Source organism: Salvelinus sp. IW2-2015, linkage group LG2 (genome assembly GCF_002910315.2).
Source record: "Salvelinus sp. IW2-2015 linkage group LG2, ASM291031v2, whole genome shotgun sequence".
Taxonomy (NCBI): domain Eukaryota; kingdom Metazoa; phylum Chordata; class Actinopteri; order Salmoniformes; family Salmonidae; genus Salvelinus; species Salvelinus sp. IW2-2015.
In genome coordinates, this window is record NC_036839.1 from 18,221,880 (window position 1) to 18,240,179 (window position 18,300).

Consider the following 18,300-nt stretch of genomic DNA (forward strand, 5'->3'; position numbering starts at 1 on the left):
ATTAGTCTGGATCACGAGCAAAGATATCCCCAGCAAATTACAGAGAACCCTTGATGAAACCTGTTCACCTTCCAACGAGGACAATGACCCTCAAGCCACAGCCAACTGATAACCACCAGGGTGGCCTTTTGGGACAAGTCTCTGTATGTCCTTGAGTTGCCCAGCCAGAACCTGGACTTGAACCCTATCGAATATCTATGGAAAGACCTGAAAATAGCTGTGCAGCAGCGTTCCCCATCCAACCTCACAGAGCTTGAGAGGATCTGCAAAGAAGAATGGGAGAAACTCCCCAAATACAGGTGTGCCAAGCTTGTAGCGTCATTCCCAAGAAGACTCGATGCTTTAATCGCTGCCAATGGTGCTTTAACAAAGTACTGAGTAAAGGGTCTGAATACTTATGTAAATGTGACATTTCAGTTTTTTTTTGGAATAAATTAGCAAAAAAAATCTAAAAACGTGTTTTTGCTTTGTCATTATTGGGTATTGTGTGTAGATTGATGAGAATAAGGCTGTAACGTAACAAAATGTGGAAAAAGTCAAGMGGTCTGAATACTTTCCGAAGGCACTGTATGTTGTATGCTAAGAGTGCTGAACTGACTTACTGACTGGAGACATGCAACCAGAAAATACAACATTTGTGATTTAGTGACAATCATGTACAGTTGTTAAACCTCTGTTATGGCAGAGAGAGAAGTCGCCCCAAAAAAGGAGAGCAGAGTTAAACCTGCCAAGACATGCCATTATATAAGTTGAAGCCTTTTAAAAYCAGCTTAGTAAAACGCCAGCTATCAGAAGATTTGAGATGTACAGTAAATGGCAAGTTTTGGGAAGCTAAAGTTTGTACAGGGATGTATTAAGTACATTTCTGCTTACAAGCCAATGTAAATTAAGAGCCACTAAGGCACTTGAGTGACGATGCCAAAGAGTGAGGCTTCTTAGGTATTACAGTCCCCAGTTTAATCAAGTCATTGCCTTTCTACTGTAAATACTAGAACATATATTCAAACCTAACGAAGTATTGGTCATATTATCTGTCRTCTTACCTCCAAAGTAGACGTTGTCTCCTGCGTCCATGTGGTCCGCCAGCTCGATGGTTGAGGACGGCTCGTTGTCCAGAGTCATGGTGACCTGGAGACTTCGGGAGCTGAGACTCACGGAGTGCCACAGTCCATCATTCACTCTGTGACCTGTGGAGACAGCAGGGTGTAGGTTCTGGGTGATTTGGAGACTTTAAAATACACTATCAATCTCTGCACATCACTGTTATTTTACCATAGCAACTACACTGTTCTAAAAACAATTTACGAAAAAAACGTACAGTTTTATATTTAGATATACAATCTGTTTGTCTGCAACAAACCTCTGCATTCACTCGGTTGCTCTCGCAGCTGTTGACTTTATGGCTCTCCCTCCACACACTACACACACATTTCATATAGTTTCCCTTACATTATCAAATAAACAAAGGATCACCCACAACCCCCATCTGTTGTGTTTGTAGTTCCATTCTGAGAAGGAACCAATGGTAAACCTCACTGGTATAATCTTTGGTTTTTGATTTAATTAAGCTCAGGCCTTTACAGTGAAGGGCATCCAAGCTCTGTGTGTGTCTGCTCTGTCTACAATCCCCTCTGTGCTTGCCATCTGCTCGCAGGGTTGCAGGCTAGGAGAATTACAATGGAATGTAATTAAATGTGCTAGATTTCAGGCAGTAAATTGTTTGAAACAAACAAAAAAGCACACCTGGTTCAAACATTGACTCTGAAAAGCCTCCAACATGCAACAGATGGAGGACAACCTCGGATTGTTACAGATAACATCTTGATTATGTTGCAGTGAGTGAGATCAGTCTCAAATGAGCACACAGAGACGGGTCAAACATAACTCTGTCTGACTGCTATGTCTTGCTAAGCATGTAAAAATAACTAAATCCAACAATATGGAATCCCACCTCCATGCATATTTCATCTCCCCATTGTTAAAAAATTGACAAAACCAAATGTTTATCTTTTTGTGTGACAGACCTGGGTTCAAATACTATTTCAGGCATTTCAATTACTTTTCAATACATTTCAAAACAAGTATTCAGATAACCTTGATTTGAAAAACAGACATTTTTCTCAATACATTGCAATCAATGGAAAAAGACAAGTGTCACAAGGTTGATGTTTATGTCAATACATTGCATTCAATGGCAAAAAGATGAGTGTCACAGGGCGGTGTATTCATTCCGCCGATTCTAGGGCTGTCCCTGACTAAAACAAATGTTGGTCAACCGGGAGTCGTCTGTTTTTGGTCAAAAACTATTGATCAAAAAAATAATTATGTGTATTTTCCATATATAGACCCACCCTATGTTTGAATAGAATTAACTATATGTATGTTACTTGAGCATGTCTAATGCTTTAAGCACTGCGATTTAAAAATGAAGACACAAATTACTAGAGGGAGCCAGAGATCAATTCAGAGAGATCAATTCCACCAGAAGACAAAAACCTGTTCCTGACCCTCCTGCTTCTSCTGCATGCTGCTGCTGGCCTTATGCTCCTGAAGTTGCCAGTAATAAGCAACATTTTACATTTGGAGTGGCAAGTTATCATACCATTTCTATTGATCTGCGTGCCAGTTATGATTTTCATATTCACATTTTCATTTCATGTGTCATGTGGTTATTCAAAATTATATATAAATGAAAATGATACAAATATAAAATTAACTTCTATTGCCATTGCCAATATGTAAAACATTTCCTACATAAAGCCATCAAATAAAAACATTGCAGCCTGCAGGTAGAAGATATCCTGATAAAAAAATGAATATCCTATAAATCACATTGGATATGCATGGCCTGTCTGCAAGGAACTTGAAACATTGTATCAGCTATTAACTTGGTCAGCCAAAAGCTCCTGCTAGCAAACTTGCAACATTGTATAAAATATTCTGGGCCCTCAGAGTTTCAGGTGCCAGTGAGCTCCCGGACAGACAGACACAGCTGTAGGCTATTTGCCCAAGGGATAAAAAGTAATCAGGTAGGCCATTTTTATGACGTTTCACCGGATCAGAGCATTACATTTTTTCCCCTTTCATGCTGAGTAGTTATTGAAAGGGAGAGAGCTGGAAAGATTTTTCAAATAAGCTAGGTTGAGGAACTATTCTCATTCTCAATGGATGTAAAAACAGACTTGTTTACTTGCTGTTTGAGGCGAAGAAAAATGGTGAGTTAAGACAATCTGAAATAGTATCAGATCCCCAAATGGGCACATTTATAAGCCTACATTTGCGCGCAGGCCAGGTAGCCTAGGCCTACTTCTATGTGTAAACAGGTGCGTGTTCTTACTCAAGACTGACAGGAACGCTCCAAACAAAAGACAATTAATACTTGTAAATGGAATGAAATAAACCAAAACCTTTTTCTKACAAGTGTAGCCTAGGTTGTGCGCTCCGCAAATAATGTGTCCACTCCTACGAACACAACGGTAAGACTGTAATAATAATATATTGAATGTATTAACAGAAATMACCGTAACCAAACAAACATAGTCCTCTCAGACAGGCCTGAATCCAACAGGTGTCTCGTGTGCCATATGTATATATTTTTTTATATATTTGCAACTGCTTCACTAAAAGAATCTTGGTTGAGCAACAGCCTATCGACCAAACAATCGACTAAATTGGGTCAGCCCAAGCAGATTCTGTTGAAAAATGTTTCTTAAAAGTTCTTAGGGATCAAATCCCCTTAACGGGATCGATTTGACAACATCCGGTGAAATGGCAGAGCGCCAAATTCAAATTAAATTACTCTAAATATTAAACTTTCATGAAATCACACATGTAATACACCAAATGAAAGCTACACTTGTTGTTAATCCAGCCAACATGTCAGATTTCAAAAAGGCTTTACGGCGAAAGCAAACCATGCGATTATCTGAGGATAGCACCCCACCAAACAAACACATGACATTCATATTTCAACCCGCCGGGCGCGACACAAAACTCAGAAATAACGWTATAATTCATGCCTTACCTTTGAAGATCTTCTTTTGTTGGCACTCCAAAATGTCCCATAAACATCACAAATGGTCCTTTTGTTCAATAAATTCCGTCGTTATATATCCAAAATGTCAATTTATTCGACCGCGTTTGATCCAGAACAATACCGGTTCCAACTCGCGCAACATGACTACAAAATATCTAGTTAGTTACCTGTAAACTTGTTCCAAACATTTCAAATAACTTTCCTAATACAACTTTAGGTATTTTTTTACGTAAATAATCGWTCAAATTTAAGACTGGAAAACTGTGTTCAATACCGGACGAAAACAAAGTGGAGCGTGCTTTCAGGTCGCGCGCCTCTAACAAACAGTACACTTCACTTGACCCTCGTTCTGAACTGCCCTACTTCTTCATTTCTCAAAGGAAAAATATCAACCAATTTCTAAAGACTGTTGACATCTAGTGGAAGCGATAGGAACTGCAAGCAAGTGCCTTAGAAATCCAGATCCCCATAGAAAACACATTGAAAAGAGAGTGACCTCATAAAAAATTATCCTGGATGGTTTGTCCTCAGGGTTTCGCCTGCCAAATAAGTTCTGTTATACACAGACATCATTCAAACAGTTTTAGAAACTTCAGTGTTTTCTATCCAAATCTACTAATAACATGCATATCCTAGCTTCTGGGCCTGAGTAGCAGGCAGTTTACTTTGGGCACGCCTTTCATCCGGATGTGAAAATATCGCCCCCTAGCCTTAAGAAGTGGAAGCAAAAGGAACAAAACGTGGATAAACATATCTGAATTTGTACAATAGAAACTATAGTTTCAAACTGTTGGACTAATGATTACACCCTAGATCAGCAAGATGCAGGCGAGAGTGTGCAAGGCGGTATTGAATGTATCACTGTCTATCACTTTGATTACTCTCATTTTTCTCTTTACCTGTGCACCTATGTTGTAAACTTTCATTCATAGGCTAGGTTGTAGCAACTTCATGGTGGATTTAGGGAAAATGTAAGTATCATGTAGTAGCCAATGTTACACTGAGCTGGGTGGAATATGAATGAGAGTCATCCAATATGCTGTAATAGAAATGAGGCTGTGCTCATAAAAAAAATATTGCCCTCCCTGATCTTAAACGGCACCGACCGCCACTGCGGTTAGGATAGGGTAAGGGTTGAGCTGGGAGTGGACATGAAGCTAGGGTTAGGGTTAAGGCCTAGAGTTAATGTGACCTCGAGTTAATGTGCTTTTGAGTGACATCGGGAGAACGGTTGAGACTAGAAACAAAAAATGTTGAACAGACGCAAGCCTACATATGACCATGTGCAATTAATTATTCACAGTGAAAACTTGGTCCACAGTGAACAAGGCTTTTCTTTCAAAGAAAAGCATTACCTACAGCCCCCACATAACTATGACGGCCCATTGACTGCGATTGAGCTAGCTAAATATCTGAGGCTCGCATCCGACCCTAACCCGCTAATATAGAAAATGTGCTGTAGGCTACAGTCAGAGACGACATTACAATTCTTTTGACAAGGGGATAGATGTATTTGATATTTGGTATTTGATAGTCAACTTGTCTATAATTAGATACATGCAGCTTCTCATCTGTCATTATATGTTGCTCTAGAATACTGAAATAAACCTTTGCTCACCAGAATAATGTCATAAATTGATAGAATAAATGCTTCAATCAAGTTGACATCGGTAAAGTTTTCTCTGTCATCTCTGCTTCGTTTGCAGAGCAAAGCCATTTAAGGACCGGGGAGAAAATGTAATAACACAAAACAAATTGAAATATATTCTGTGTAAAATTTCCAAATGACATCAGTTTGACCAGTTGTAAGAAATTATAAAGCTGTAAAAAATTACACACCATGTTTCTGATAAGATTTCAGGTTGGCTTGGGTGCACATTTTATGTGGTTGAAATACTATCAGCTTTAATGAAGCTGATAAAGATAGCACCTCTACAGATGGTCCTTAACTGGACATTTGCATTCTCTCAAGATGGTGAAATGAATAAATCATATTTCTTCACTCCAGTTCCCGAGTCAAAATGTACAGTTGAAGTCGGGAATTTGCATACACCTCAGCCAAATACATTGAAACTCAGTTTTTCAAATTCCTGACATTTAATCCTAATAAAAAATCCCTGTCTTAGGTCAGTGAGGATCACCACTTTGTTTTAAGAATGTGAAATGTCAGAATAATAGTAGAGAGAATTATTTATTTCAACTTGTATTTCTTTCATCACATTCCCAGTGGGTCAGAAGTTTACATACACTCAATTCGTTTTTGGGTCTAACATTGGGGTCTAACTTGGGTCTAACTTGGGTCTAACATTTCGGGTAGCCTTCCACAAGCTTCCCAGAATAAGTTGGGTGAGTTTTGGCCCATTCCTCCTGACAGAGGTAGTGTAACTGAGTCAGGTTTGTAGGCCTCCTTGCTCGCACACGCTTTTTCAGTTCTGCCCATACATTTTCTATAGGATTGAGGTCAGGGCTTTGTGCTGGRCACACCAATACCTTGACTTTGTTGTCCTTAAGCCATTTTGCCACAACTTTGGAAGTATGCTTGGGGTCATTGTCAATTTGGATGACATTTGCGACCAAGCTTTAACGTCCTGACAGATGTCTTCAGATGTTGCTTCAATACATCCACATAATTTTCCTGCCTCATGATGCCATCTATTTTGTAAAGTGCACCAGTCCCTCCCGCAACAAGCACCCCCACAACATGATGCTGCCACCCCCGTGCTTCACGGTTGGGATGGTGTTCTTCGGCTTGCAAGCCTCTCCCTTTTTCCTCCAAACATAACGATGGTCATTATGGCCATTATGGCCATTTTTGTTTCATCAGACCAGTGGACATTTCTCCAAAAAGTACAATCTTTGTCCCCATGTGCAGTTGACTTACACTTTTCACACCAAAGTACGTTCATCTCTAGGAGACAGAATGCATCTCCTTCCTGAGCAGTATGATGGCTGCATGGTTCCATGGTGTTTATACTTGCGTACTATTGTTTGTACAGATGAATGTGGTACCTTCAGGGGTTGGAAATTGCTCCTAAGGATGAACCAGACTTGTGGAGGTCTACCATTTCTTCTGAGGTATTGGCTGATTTCTTTTGATTTTCACATGATGTCAACCAAAGAGGCACTGAGTTTGAAGGTAGGCCTTGAAATACATCCACAGGAACACCTCCAATTGACTCAAATAATGTCAATTAGCCTATCAGAAGCTTCTAAAGCCATTACATAATTTTCTGGAATTTTCCAAGCTGTTTAAAGGCACAGTCAACTTAGTGTATGTAAACTTCTAACCCACTGGAATTGTGATCGTGAATTATAAGTGAAATAATCTGTCTGTAAACAATTGTGGGAAAAATTACTTGTGTCATGCACAAAGCAGATGTCCTAACCAACTTGCAAAAACTACAGTTTGTTAACAAGACACTTGTGGAGTGATTGAAAAACGAGTTTTAATGACTCCGACTTCAACTGTACATTTGATATATAATTTTACTGCAAGAAAAAATATTAATTCTGCAGGAGTTAATATTAAGGCTATGGGAGAGGATATAGACCTACAGTCAGTCTCCAGATTTCGGTTTCCATTTAACCCATCTGAACAGTAGGCTACAGTTCCATTGACGTGCCATAGACATATTCGAAGTCCCCGTCTTGTGACTGTCAAATGTGTATAGCATGCTACACAATCATCACACATAACTGCAACCATATTCTTTTACCACTTCCCAAACTCTCCATTTCACAGCTTTATTCTTATTGAATTAAACTCCGACATTGTCCTTTTTGCCTCAGTGGATCGACTAACTTTTTTCACCAGTTCCCAAAAGCTTTTGGCGATTGGCGTGTAGGCTATTTGGCACGCATAAAGCTTAGGCTTACGCAATATTGCCAGATAGACAACAAAATAATTATAGAAAAAGCTCAATGTAGCCTACCCATCCTTTAGCCATAAAATATTTAATTACCCTAACCTCGCTCGCCCTTCGGATATACAGTGCCTTTGGGAAGTATTCAGAGCTCTTGACTTTTTCCACACTTTGTTAGGTTACAGCCTTATTCTAAAATAGTTTTTATCTCCTCATCAACCTACACACAATTTCCCATAATGATGAAGCAAAAACATGTTTTTAGACATTTTTGCTAATTTATATATTTTTTAAATGAAATATTACATTTCAGAACTATTCAGACCCTTTACTAAGTATTTTGTTGAAGCACCTTTGGCAGTGATGACAGCCTTGAGTCTTCTTGGGTATGACGCTACAAGCTTGGCACACCTGTATTTGGGGCATTTTTCCCATTCTTCTCTGCAGATCCTCTCAAGCTCTGTCATGTTGGTTAGGGAGCGCTGCTACACAGCTATTTTCAGGTCTCTCCAGAGATGTTCAAACGGGTTCAAGTCCGGGATCTGACTGGGCCACTCAAAGACATTCAGAGACTTGTCCCAAAGCCACTCCTGTGTTGTCTTGGCTGTGTGCTTAGGGTCATTGTCCTGTTGGAAGGTGAACCTTCGCCCCAGTCTGGGGTCCTGAGCGCTGTGGAGCAGGTTGTCATCAAGGATATCTCTGTACTGTGCTCCATTCATCTTTCCCTCGATCTTGACTAGTCTCCCAGTCCCTGTCGCTGAAAAACATCCCCACACTATGATGCTACCACCACCATGCTTCACCGTAGGGATGGTGCCAGGTTTCCTCCAGACATGACGCTTGGCATTCAGGCCAATCTTGGTTACATCAGATGAGATAAAGGACTCTCAGACCATGAGAAACACGATTAAGTGCCTTTTGGCAAACTCCAAGCGGGCTGTCATGTGCCTTTTACTGAGTAGTGGCTTTCATCTGTCCACTACCAGAACAGGCCTGATTGGTGGAATGCTGCAGATATGGTTGTCCTTCTGGAAGGTTCTCCTGTCTCCACAGAGGAACTCTAGAGCTCTGTCAGAGTGACCATCAGGTTCTTGGTCACCTCCCTGACCAAGGCCCTTCTCCCCGATTGCTCAGTTTGGCCGGGCGGCCAGCTCTAGGAAAAGTCTTGGTGGTTCCAAACTTCTTCCATTGAAGAATGATGGAGGCCACTGTGTTCTTGGGGACCTTCAATGCTGCAGAGATGTTTTGGTACCCTTCCCAAGATCTGTGCCTCAACACAATCCMGTCTCGGAGCTCAACAGACAATTCCTTGAACCGTATGGCTTGCTTTTTGCTCTGACATGCACTGTCAACTGTGGGACCTTTATATAGACAGGTGTGTGCCTTTCCAAATCATGTCCAATCAATTGAATTTACCACAGGTGGATTATAATCAATTTGTAGAAACATCTCACGGATAATCAATGGAAACAGGATGCACCTGAGCTCAATTTTGAGTCTCATAGCAAAGGGTCTGAATACTTATGTAAATAAGGTATCTGTTTTTTATTTTTAATACATTTGCAAACATTTCRAAAAACCTGTTTTTCGCTTTGTCTTCATGGGGTATTGTGTGTAGATTGCTGAGGGATTTATTTAATTTAATACATTTTCGAATAAGGGTGTAACGTAACAAAATTTGGAAAAAGTTAAGGGGTCTGAATACTTTCCGAAGACACTAACTGTGGGGACATCGGGCTATGAATCAACCTGCACATCACTACCCTGTAACACTCACATTTTACKATTGATGGCAATGTATTGAGAAAAACGTCAGCTACTGTGACATTTTACCTTTTGCAAAAAACGTGACAGGATGACATTTTCCTACGATATCATGTATACAAGAAGTTGAATATTGCAATGAATTTGGAAATACACTTGGTAAGTATTTGAAAATAGTCAAATACACTGACTCAAATACATTACGTTGCATTAACTCAGGTATTTGACAATTGTATTTTAAATAAGTATTTAAAAAAAAAAATACATTCAAATACAATTTGGTCGACTATTTGGTACTTGTTTTGGGCTGTGTATTTGAAAATAATTAAATACACAGAAAAAAGCATTAAAATACGTAATAATCAAAAACATAATGTATTTGAACACAGGTCTGGTTTGTGAACTCAGAACTGAATGGATTCTCTCCTCTTATAAGCTTTACTCAATCTTTACTATCTCTATCAGACTATCTGTGTGTAAAACCACAAACATACTCTGCAGTAATAAAATGGGTTTCTCATTGTCTGCCTGCTTCACTAGAAAACAATAGCCTTTTATAATCTGAGTCCCCATAGGCAGAACCACTGATTCCAGCCCATAGTGTGGGTCATCTAGGCTAGAGGCTGTTGGCCTGGCCCTCACCGGTCGAGACCTCTTCTTTCTGCTGGGCTGACGTGTGGTGGGTCAGGCGCAGCCGGCTGTTGCTTATCTGCAGCTCCAGTCTCTGGGGCTCCAGGGACAGCTGGGTGGAGAGCAGTAGCCCGTCTGGGTTCCATGTTCTGAACTGGAAACGCACCGCGAAGCCTCCTGAAGCAGACGGCGTGGCCGGGAGCGACAGGAAGCTGCTGCTGGAGCTCAGGAATGTGGTGGACACCAGCTGGGGCTGCGAGCACGAGAAGGTCACGTTGCCCTGGTGACACACATGGAACACATAGTCTTACAGTCACCTTGCCCCGATCAAGATCAACTTTCAACATTTAGGGGTTAATTAAAAATCCTTACTAGCCCCCTTCTAGAAAGAGAGAAAGAAAATGGTGGGTATAGTACGAGACCAAAAAAAAGGAGAGAGAACAATAGAGAGAACAGTGGAATGAGATAAAATCAACTCTGTAGGGAGCTAGGTTACATGCCACTGCCAACCCCACTATGACTCCTAGGGACAGGAAGAGCCAGTACAGAGGACATGAGTTCCTGTACACAGGAAAAGGTCAGAGCAGTGTGGGGATGAACACATCATCGATCCTGGTGACATGGAGTGGCAGCGACATGGAGCACGTTAACTAAACCCTCCACAGGGACTCTTCCATCAAATCAACCAAACTTGATTTCAGTATCCTTCTATTTCAATAGGCTGACACTAACTCACACGAGTTATTGATAACTTATTTATGCTAATGCTATTTCAGTGTTAGCGGATTTGTTGTTAGAGGTTGGGTGACACCCGTTGTGTGTCACACCTCTTGTGTTTGGGGCTGTAATACCACTGAGACAGAGGTTTTCTCAAGGTTAATATCCATTAAGATGTATCATTTAGGGGCTGCACAAGGCCCTGACATCTCCGAGAGGACTACCTTAAATAATGCAATTTACCTCGGGCTACAGGAGGTAATAATACCTCTATATTGAATGGATCACTGAATACAGCTCCTGCTCCAACTCATCACTGAGCCCTGATCTCTTTCCAAAATAAGAGTAAGAGGAGAAAATAGAAGACTATTCTCTCAGCTCTAAGTGGTTCTTGCCATGCACCCTGTATTCCCATGGATACCTATCCGCAGTCTGTAATTTGTTATGCAACAACTGTTATGGTTCACTAGTTCTCTAAGGTTAGGTGTTGTTAACCTCCACTTCTAACACAATGGAGCATTATCACTTACATAAGTTAATATATTGGTAAWTCAGCGCAAAATAAATGTGGCCTTGGCCTACAGTTTATGCATTAAAAATGAGTAGCTGAAAAGCTTTTACCACACTGTAGATCTGAGGCTTGCGTCTCTTGGCTAGGTCAATGATGTTGATCCCGTTGTAGTAGAGGTTCTCGATGCAACCATGGAAGTTCTTCCTCAGGAAGGTGCCAGGCTTACCTGGGAGTGGGATGCCCCCGAAGCTGAGCTTTGATGAGGAAAGAAGGTGAAATATATAAAGAAATAGAAGAAAAGTCCTACGAAAGTATAGTGTCAGGTGTCAGGTTGAAACGAGATGCCAGGTTCTAATGAGATAGACCAAGTATTATTCTTAATCTCACCCTGGTATTGGGTTAATGTGTTTTTCTGACTGGATGCTGGTGGTGTAATCTACTCAGACCTACTGTAAGGAAATATTATGGATGTTTGGATAGACACACCTCATAGTCCACCTCAAGAGAGTCTCCTTCCCCCTTGGTCCTGAAGTGTTGCGTGTGGGTGTCCACGGTGAGGTTGACCTGCTTGTTGAAGCGCTCGATGAGAACAGAGTGCCAGTGCTGGTCATCCAGAAGACTGCCCAGAGTGACCGCAACACGACCACTGCTGAACCGCAACCGGGTGTCATCTGAAGACAAAAAAACTAATTGAAAATAGAAGCATGGCCTTTTTAGGATTTAGGACTGGTCGGACACCACAGAGTGTGCYAACAGAGGCAGCTGTTGTCTGTGTGTCTTGTGCTTTTTCTCCGAGTTGTAAAAGCAAGCAGACCAGAAACTGGCTACTCTTTATTTGACTGATGTTGCTGGCAAGATAACTGCTGTTTGACTCAACAGAAAAAATATATATTTATTCCCCCAGTGCTGAGTTAGTAGTGTAACGGACATGTAATGTTAGCCAATGCATTACATGTTTCATCCCCTCTCGATGAAAGTGCTGTCTGAAGTGAATTAACTAGCTAGCTAGCTATTAGCTACCAAAGCCAGTTCAGCTCTCGGGTCTAGCTACAGTATCWGTCAGGTAGCAGTATTTAACAGTTCTTGTGTGTATGGGAATGTTTTGTAGCCTTTGTTTCAATCTTGAGTTGATGGGTAGGTTACAGTCTGTGATCTGGGAATAATGGTCATTTCAATTATTGAACCATTGACTCTATTCTTGGATAATATAATGTATAAATGTACAGCAAGGTACATCTTTGTCATGCGTCATCTGAGCAGGATCAGATGGCGACAGGGTTCTCAGCAGGATCAGGCAACCAGGGAAGAGCAGTCTGTGATGGCGTGGAGGTGAACTTTTGCAGATGCAATACTTTGTCTGTGCAGCAAACACTGGACAAGCCAGAAGCTTCAAAGYTTTAAACAATTTTAAGACAATCTGACAAACCTCTAAAGATGAGTTCCAAACTGTATTAAGGGCTGATAGAGACCACGTAAGTTACTGTAGTTTAATACCATCCATAGAACGTACTATATACCAGTGAACATGAATATAATGCACACAGAAATGTAATTCCACTGCTGGAGGTGTAAAACACAAAAGGGGGCATATTTGCTTTTGTTACACCCTTGTGAAGGCTGGATGAATTCTGGCGAGGAGTATGTGCTTTTATCTCAGCATGTCTACAGATTCTCCCTTCTACCTGTTTTTGTTTGCTTGGAAATGTTGATACTGAAGACTGTTATCAGAATAAACTATTTAACCTAGCATTTATAGCGACTAAGAAATGCATTGCCATTAATTGGAAGGTTGATTATCATTCCACAAAGTCACAATGGATGGCAGAAATGTCAAGTTATATATCACTCGATTTGATTTATTACATGATTAAAGGTATTCATGTGCAACTTTCATAAGGTCTGGATGCCTTATATGGAATAATGTATGACAAAAGGAATCTGTATTGAAAACATGCCCACGTCAGGGGAGATCAATATTTAAGAAATCCCTAGCTGTTGGGCTGCTCAGTCCTGGCCCTGGGAGTCTGCCATACTGTTGGTTGTCACTCTGGCCTTAGACAAACACACCTGAAACCAATAATGAATGTTTCACTAAAATCCTAAAGCTGAGCGGGGTGTGTTGGATTTGGGCGCTGCAGGGCAGTGGACCCCTAGGGACAGCACGGGGCAATCCAGCTATATTGTGCAAGTAAAAACAGCTCTACAGTACTATTAGGCCTGTGATATGAATTACAGTGTCCTCCATATTTATTGGACAGTGATTTTTTTTCCCTTCTTTTGGCTCCATACTCCAAAAGTTTGGATTTGAAATCAAACAATGACTATGAAGTTAAAGTGCAAACGGTCAGCTTGAATTTGTGGGTATTTTCATACATAGAACGTAAAAAATGGGCTTCCATAAAGTTGTTCAACAATCTTGAGCAGATGGCCAGGATATGGATTACATCTACTTTCTACTTGGCCTGTCAACCGTCAAACCAGAGACAGGTGTGTTGTTGGTAAGTAGCTCAATTTGGTTTATAGCTATGTCATTACTTGACAGGCTATGCTGCAATGAAACTAGGCTATTATGCTGTGATATAAATAGCCTCTACCTGACGTGTAATGTAAGAGGAAGATTTGCATAGGTAACGTTGCACTTTTAGACAGGTCTGAAGAATGGCGTTGAAAAGTATAGTGGCCGTTTTATGGGCTCCTGACCAATTCTGCTATTATGTGTGTTTTCTTGTACATAATGTTTCCGCCGTTTCCTATGACGAAAAGAGCGTCTGGACATCAGAACAGCGATCACTACTCTCACTTTGAATGAAGATCTCTACTTCAAAGGGTTGGCGGCGCAGGACATACTGATCACTCCGGACCAGGCCCTAATACCGGACAATCGGAAGAGAAAGAGACGGCAATGTAGAGGCCGACATGCGGGCACCCTGATGAAACTACCCTCTCTTCTATTGGCAAATGTACAATCACTGGAGAACAAACTGGACGAGCTCCGTTCGAGACTACCCTATCAATGGGACCTGAAGAACTGTATTATCCTATGTTTCTCTATGTATCGGCAGGACAGAACGGCAATGTCGGGTAAGCTCAAGGGGGGGTGGTGGTGTGTGTCTCTTTGTTAACAACAGCTGGTGCGCAATCTTTAATAGTAAGGAATAAAGTGTCTTCGTTCTGTTCCCCTAATAGAATATCTCATGATAAGCTGTAAACCATACTATTTAACAAGAGTAGCTTTCTATTACCAGTCTATCTACGACCACAAACCGATGATGGCACTAAAAACCATCAAACAGACAAAGCGACAATACAGAACTATGATCGAATCCTACTACACCGGCTCTGACACTCGATGCTGGATGTGGCAGGGCTTACAAACTATCACGGATTACGAAGGGAAACCCAGGCATGAGCTGCCCAGTGACGCGAGCCTACCAAACGAGCAAATACCTTCTATGCTCGCTTCGAGGCAAGCAACATTGAACCATGCGTGAGAGCACCAGCTGTTCTGGATGACTGTCTGATCACWCTCTCCGTAACCGATGTGAACAAGACCTTTAACAATAGAAACGCTAAAAAAGTCATTTTGACTGCTCTTTTTTTATTATTATTACTCTACCATTTTCTTGTTGTCATGCTCCCCTCTGTCCTTGACTTTTCCTAAATAAGTCTATAAACACACTTTTGATGTTAGAATCTTAATATCACCAACATAACTTGAGTTATAACCAGTTTAAGGAGGGTCATTTTCTTAAATGGTTTCCCCCTTTGGTCCCTCCTTCTCCCAAGGGCCTGCTCCGCTCCTTCTTCCGACAGTTGAAAGTGCAGTGCCCAGCTGATAACCACCCCAATAATTGCATTGAAACTGAACTTAAACTATACCTAAACTATTTTCACACATATAGCAACAGATTAAGTCTTTCTTTTTTTTTTTTTTCTTATTTCACCTTTATTTAACCAGGTAGGCCAGTTGAGAACAAGTTCTCATTTACAACTGCGACCTGGCCAAGACAGCAAAGCAGTGCGACACAAACAACCCAGAGTTACACATTGGATAAACAAACGTACAGTCAATAACACAACAGAAAAGTCTATATACAGTGTGTGCAAATGTAGTAAGATTAGGGAGGTAAGGCAATAAATAGCCCATAGTGGCGAAATAATTACAATATAGCAATTAAACACGAGTGATGGATGTGCAGAAGATGAATGTGCAAGTAGACATACTGGGGAGCAAAGGAGAAAAAAAAAGAACAATATGAGGATGAGGTAGTTGGGTGGGCTATTTACAGATGGGCTAAGCACAGGTGCAATGATCGGTAAGCTGCTCTGACAGCTGATGTTTAAAGTTAGTGAGGGAGATATAAGTCTCCAGTTTCAGTGATTTTTGCAATTCGTTCCAGTCATTGGCAGCAGAGAACTGGAAGGAAAGGCGGCCAAATGAAGAGTTGGCTTTGGGGGTGACCAGTGACGGTGCCGGGTTGGTCCCTCTGGGGGTCGAGGCAGGAGGCAGGGCACTCTGGTGTCACCCCAGGTGAGAAGGCACCATTCTCACCCACAGCTCTCTGTTGCACACATGTTTTTGTTTGTTACTTTTTCTGAGTTTTCCCCGCATAAGGCGCTCGTCGATTCAGGTGCGGCTGGGAATTTTATAGACAGATCATTTGACCATAGTTTAGGGATCCCCATCGTTCCAGTGGCTATGCCCTTCCCAGTTCACACCCTAGACAGTCGACCATTAGGGTTAGGGTTGATTAGGGAGGCCACCGCTCCTCTGGGCATGGTGACGCAGGAGGGACACAAAGAGAGAATCAGTCTCTTCCTCATTGACTCCTGCGTTTCCCGTGGTGCTAGGCCTACCCTGGTTAACTTGTCTTGACCCCACTGTTTCATGGCAACGAAGGGCTCTTACGGGGTGGTCGCGAGAGTGCTCGGGGAGGTGTTTAGGGGTTTCCGTGGGAGCTACTATGGTGGAAAGTCCAGACCAGGTCTCCACCATGCGCATTCCCCCCGAATATGCCGATTTGGCTCTCGCCTTCTCCAAAAAGAAGGCGACTCAATTACCACCCCATCGACGGGGAGATTGTGCGATAAATCTCCTGGTAGACGCCGCACTTCCCAGGAGTCACGTGTATCCCATCACAGGCGGAGACGGCGGCTATGGAAACATATGTCTCCGAATCCCTGCGTCAGGGGTACATTCGGTCCTCCACTTCAACCGCCTCCTCAAGTTTATTTTTTGTGAAGAAGGAGGGAGGTCTGCGCCCGTGTATTGACTATCGAGGCCTCAATCAGATCACTGTGAGGTACAGTTACCCGCTACCTCTGATCGCCACAGCGATTGAGTCAATGCACTGGGCGTGCTTCTTCACCAAACTAGATCTCAGGGGCGCGTACAACCTGGTGCGTATCCGGGAGGGAGACGAGTGGAAGACGGCGTTCAGTACTACCTCAGGGCATTATAAGTACCTCGTCATGCCGTGCGGGTTGATGAATGCTTCATCAGTCTTCCAAGCCTTTGTAGATGAGATTTTCAGGGACCTGCACGGGCAGGGTGTAGTGGTGTATATTGATGACATTCTGATATACTCCGCTACACGCACCGAGCATGTGTCCCTGGTACGCAGGGTGCTTGGTTGACTGTTGGAGCATGACCTGTACGTCAAGGCTGAGAAATGCCTGTTCTTCCAACAGTCCGTCTCCTTCCTAGGGTTCCGCATTTCCACCTCAGGGGTGGAGACGGAGAGTGACCGCATCTCAGCCGTGCATAATTGGTTGATTCCCACCACGGTAAAGGAGGTGCGGCGGTTTCTAGGGTTTGCCAATTAATACCGGAGGTTTATCCGGGGTTTTGGTCAGGTAGCGGCTCCCATTACCTCACTGCTGAAGGGGGGACCGGTACATTTGCAGTGGTCGGCTGAGGCGGCCAGGGCTTTTGGTCACCTGAGGGCTCTGTTTACCTCGGCTCCCGTGCAGGCCCATCCGGATCCCTCTTTGGCATTCATAGTGGAGGTGGACGCGTCCGAGGCTGGGATAGGAGCCGTGCTCTCGCAGCGCTCGGGTACGCCACCGAAGCTCCGCCCATGTGCTTTCTTCTCGAGGAAGCTCAGCCCGGCGGAGCGAAACTATGACGTGGGGGACCGGGAGCTGTTGGCTGTCGTCAAGGCTTTGAAGGCGTGGAGACATTGGCTTGAGGGGGCTAAACACCCTTTTCTCATCTGGACTGACCACCGCAATCTGGAGTACATTGGGGGGCGAGGAGACTGAACCCTCGCCAGGCAAGGTGGGCCATGTTTTTCACCCGTTTTGTTTTCACCCTTTCTTACAGACCAGGTTCCCAGAACGTGAAGGCAGACGCACTGTCCCGGCTGTATGACACAGAGGAGTGGCCCATGGATCCCACCCCTATACTCCCGGCCTCCTGCCTGGTGGCGCCGGTAGTGTGGGAGCTGGACGCGGACATTGAGCAGGCATTGCGTGCAGAGCCTGCTCCCCTCTAGTGTCCCACTGGGCGTCTGTATGTTCCGTCTGCTGTCCGTGACCGGCTGATCTATTGGGCCCACACGTCACCCTCCTCTGGTCATCCACGCATCGGTCGGACGTTGCGCTGTCTGAGGGGGAAGTACTGGTGGCCCACTTTGGCTAAGGACGTGAGGGTTTATGTTTCCTCCTGCTCGGTGTGCGCCCAGTGTACGGCTTCTAGGCACCTGCCCAGAGGTAAGCTACACCCCTTACCCATTCCACAACGGCCATGGTCACACCTGTCGATCGATTTCCTGACC

The 18,300-nt window shown here is 43.0% G+C and overlaps 1 protein-coding gene across 1 annotated transcript in view; it reads right to left on the reverse strand.

Moving 5' to 3' along the window:
- Positions 1–18,300, reverse strand: part of LOC111976258 (contactin-associated protein-like 5) — a 116,120-nt gene that overhangs the window by 36,379 nt on the left and 61,441 nt on the right. The window contains exons 6-9 of the mRNA XM_024005031.2: positions 12,008–12,192; positions 11,632–11,775; positions 10,306–10,573; positions 1,044–1,187 (exon numbers count right to left, since the gene is read on the reverse strand). Of these exons, the coding sequence (XP_023860799.1) occupies positions 1,044–1,187; positions 10,306–10,573; positions 11,632–11,775; positions 12,008–12,192 (741 nt within the window). The remainder of the gene's footprint in view (positions 1–1,043; positions 1,188–10,305; positions 10,574–11,631; positions 11,776–12,007; positions 12,193–18,300) is intronic.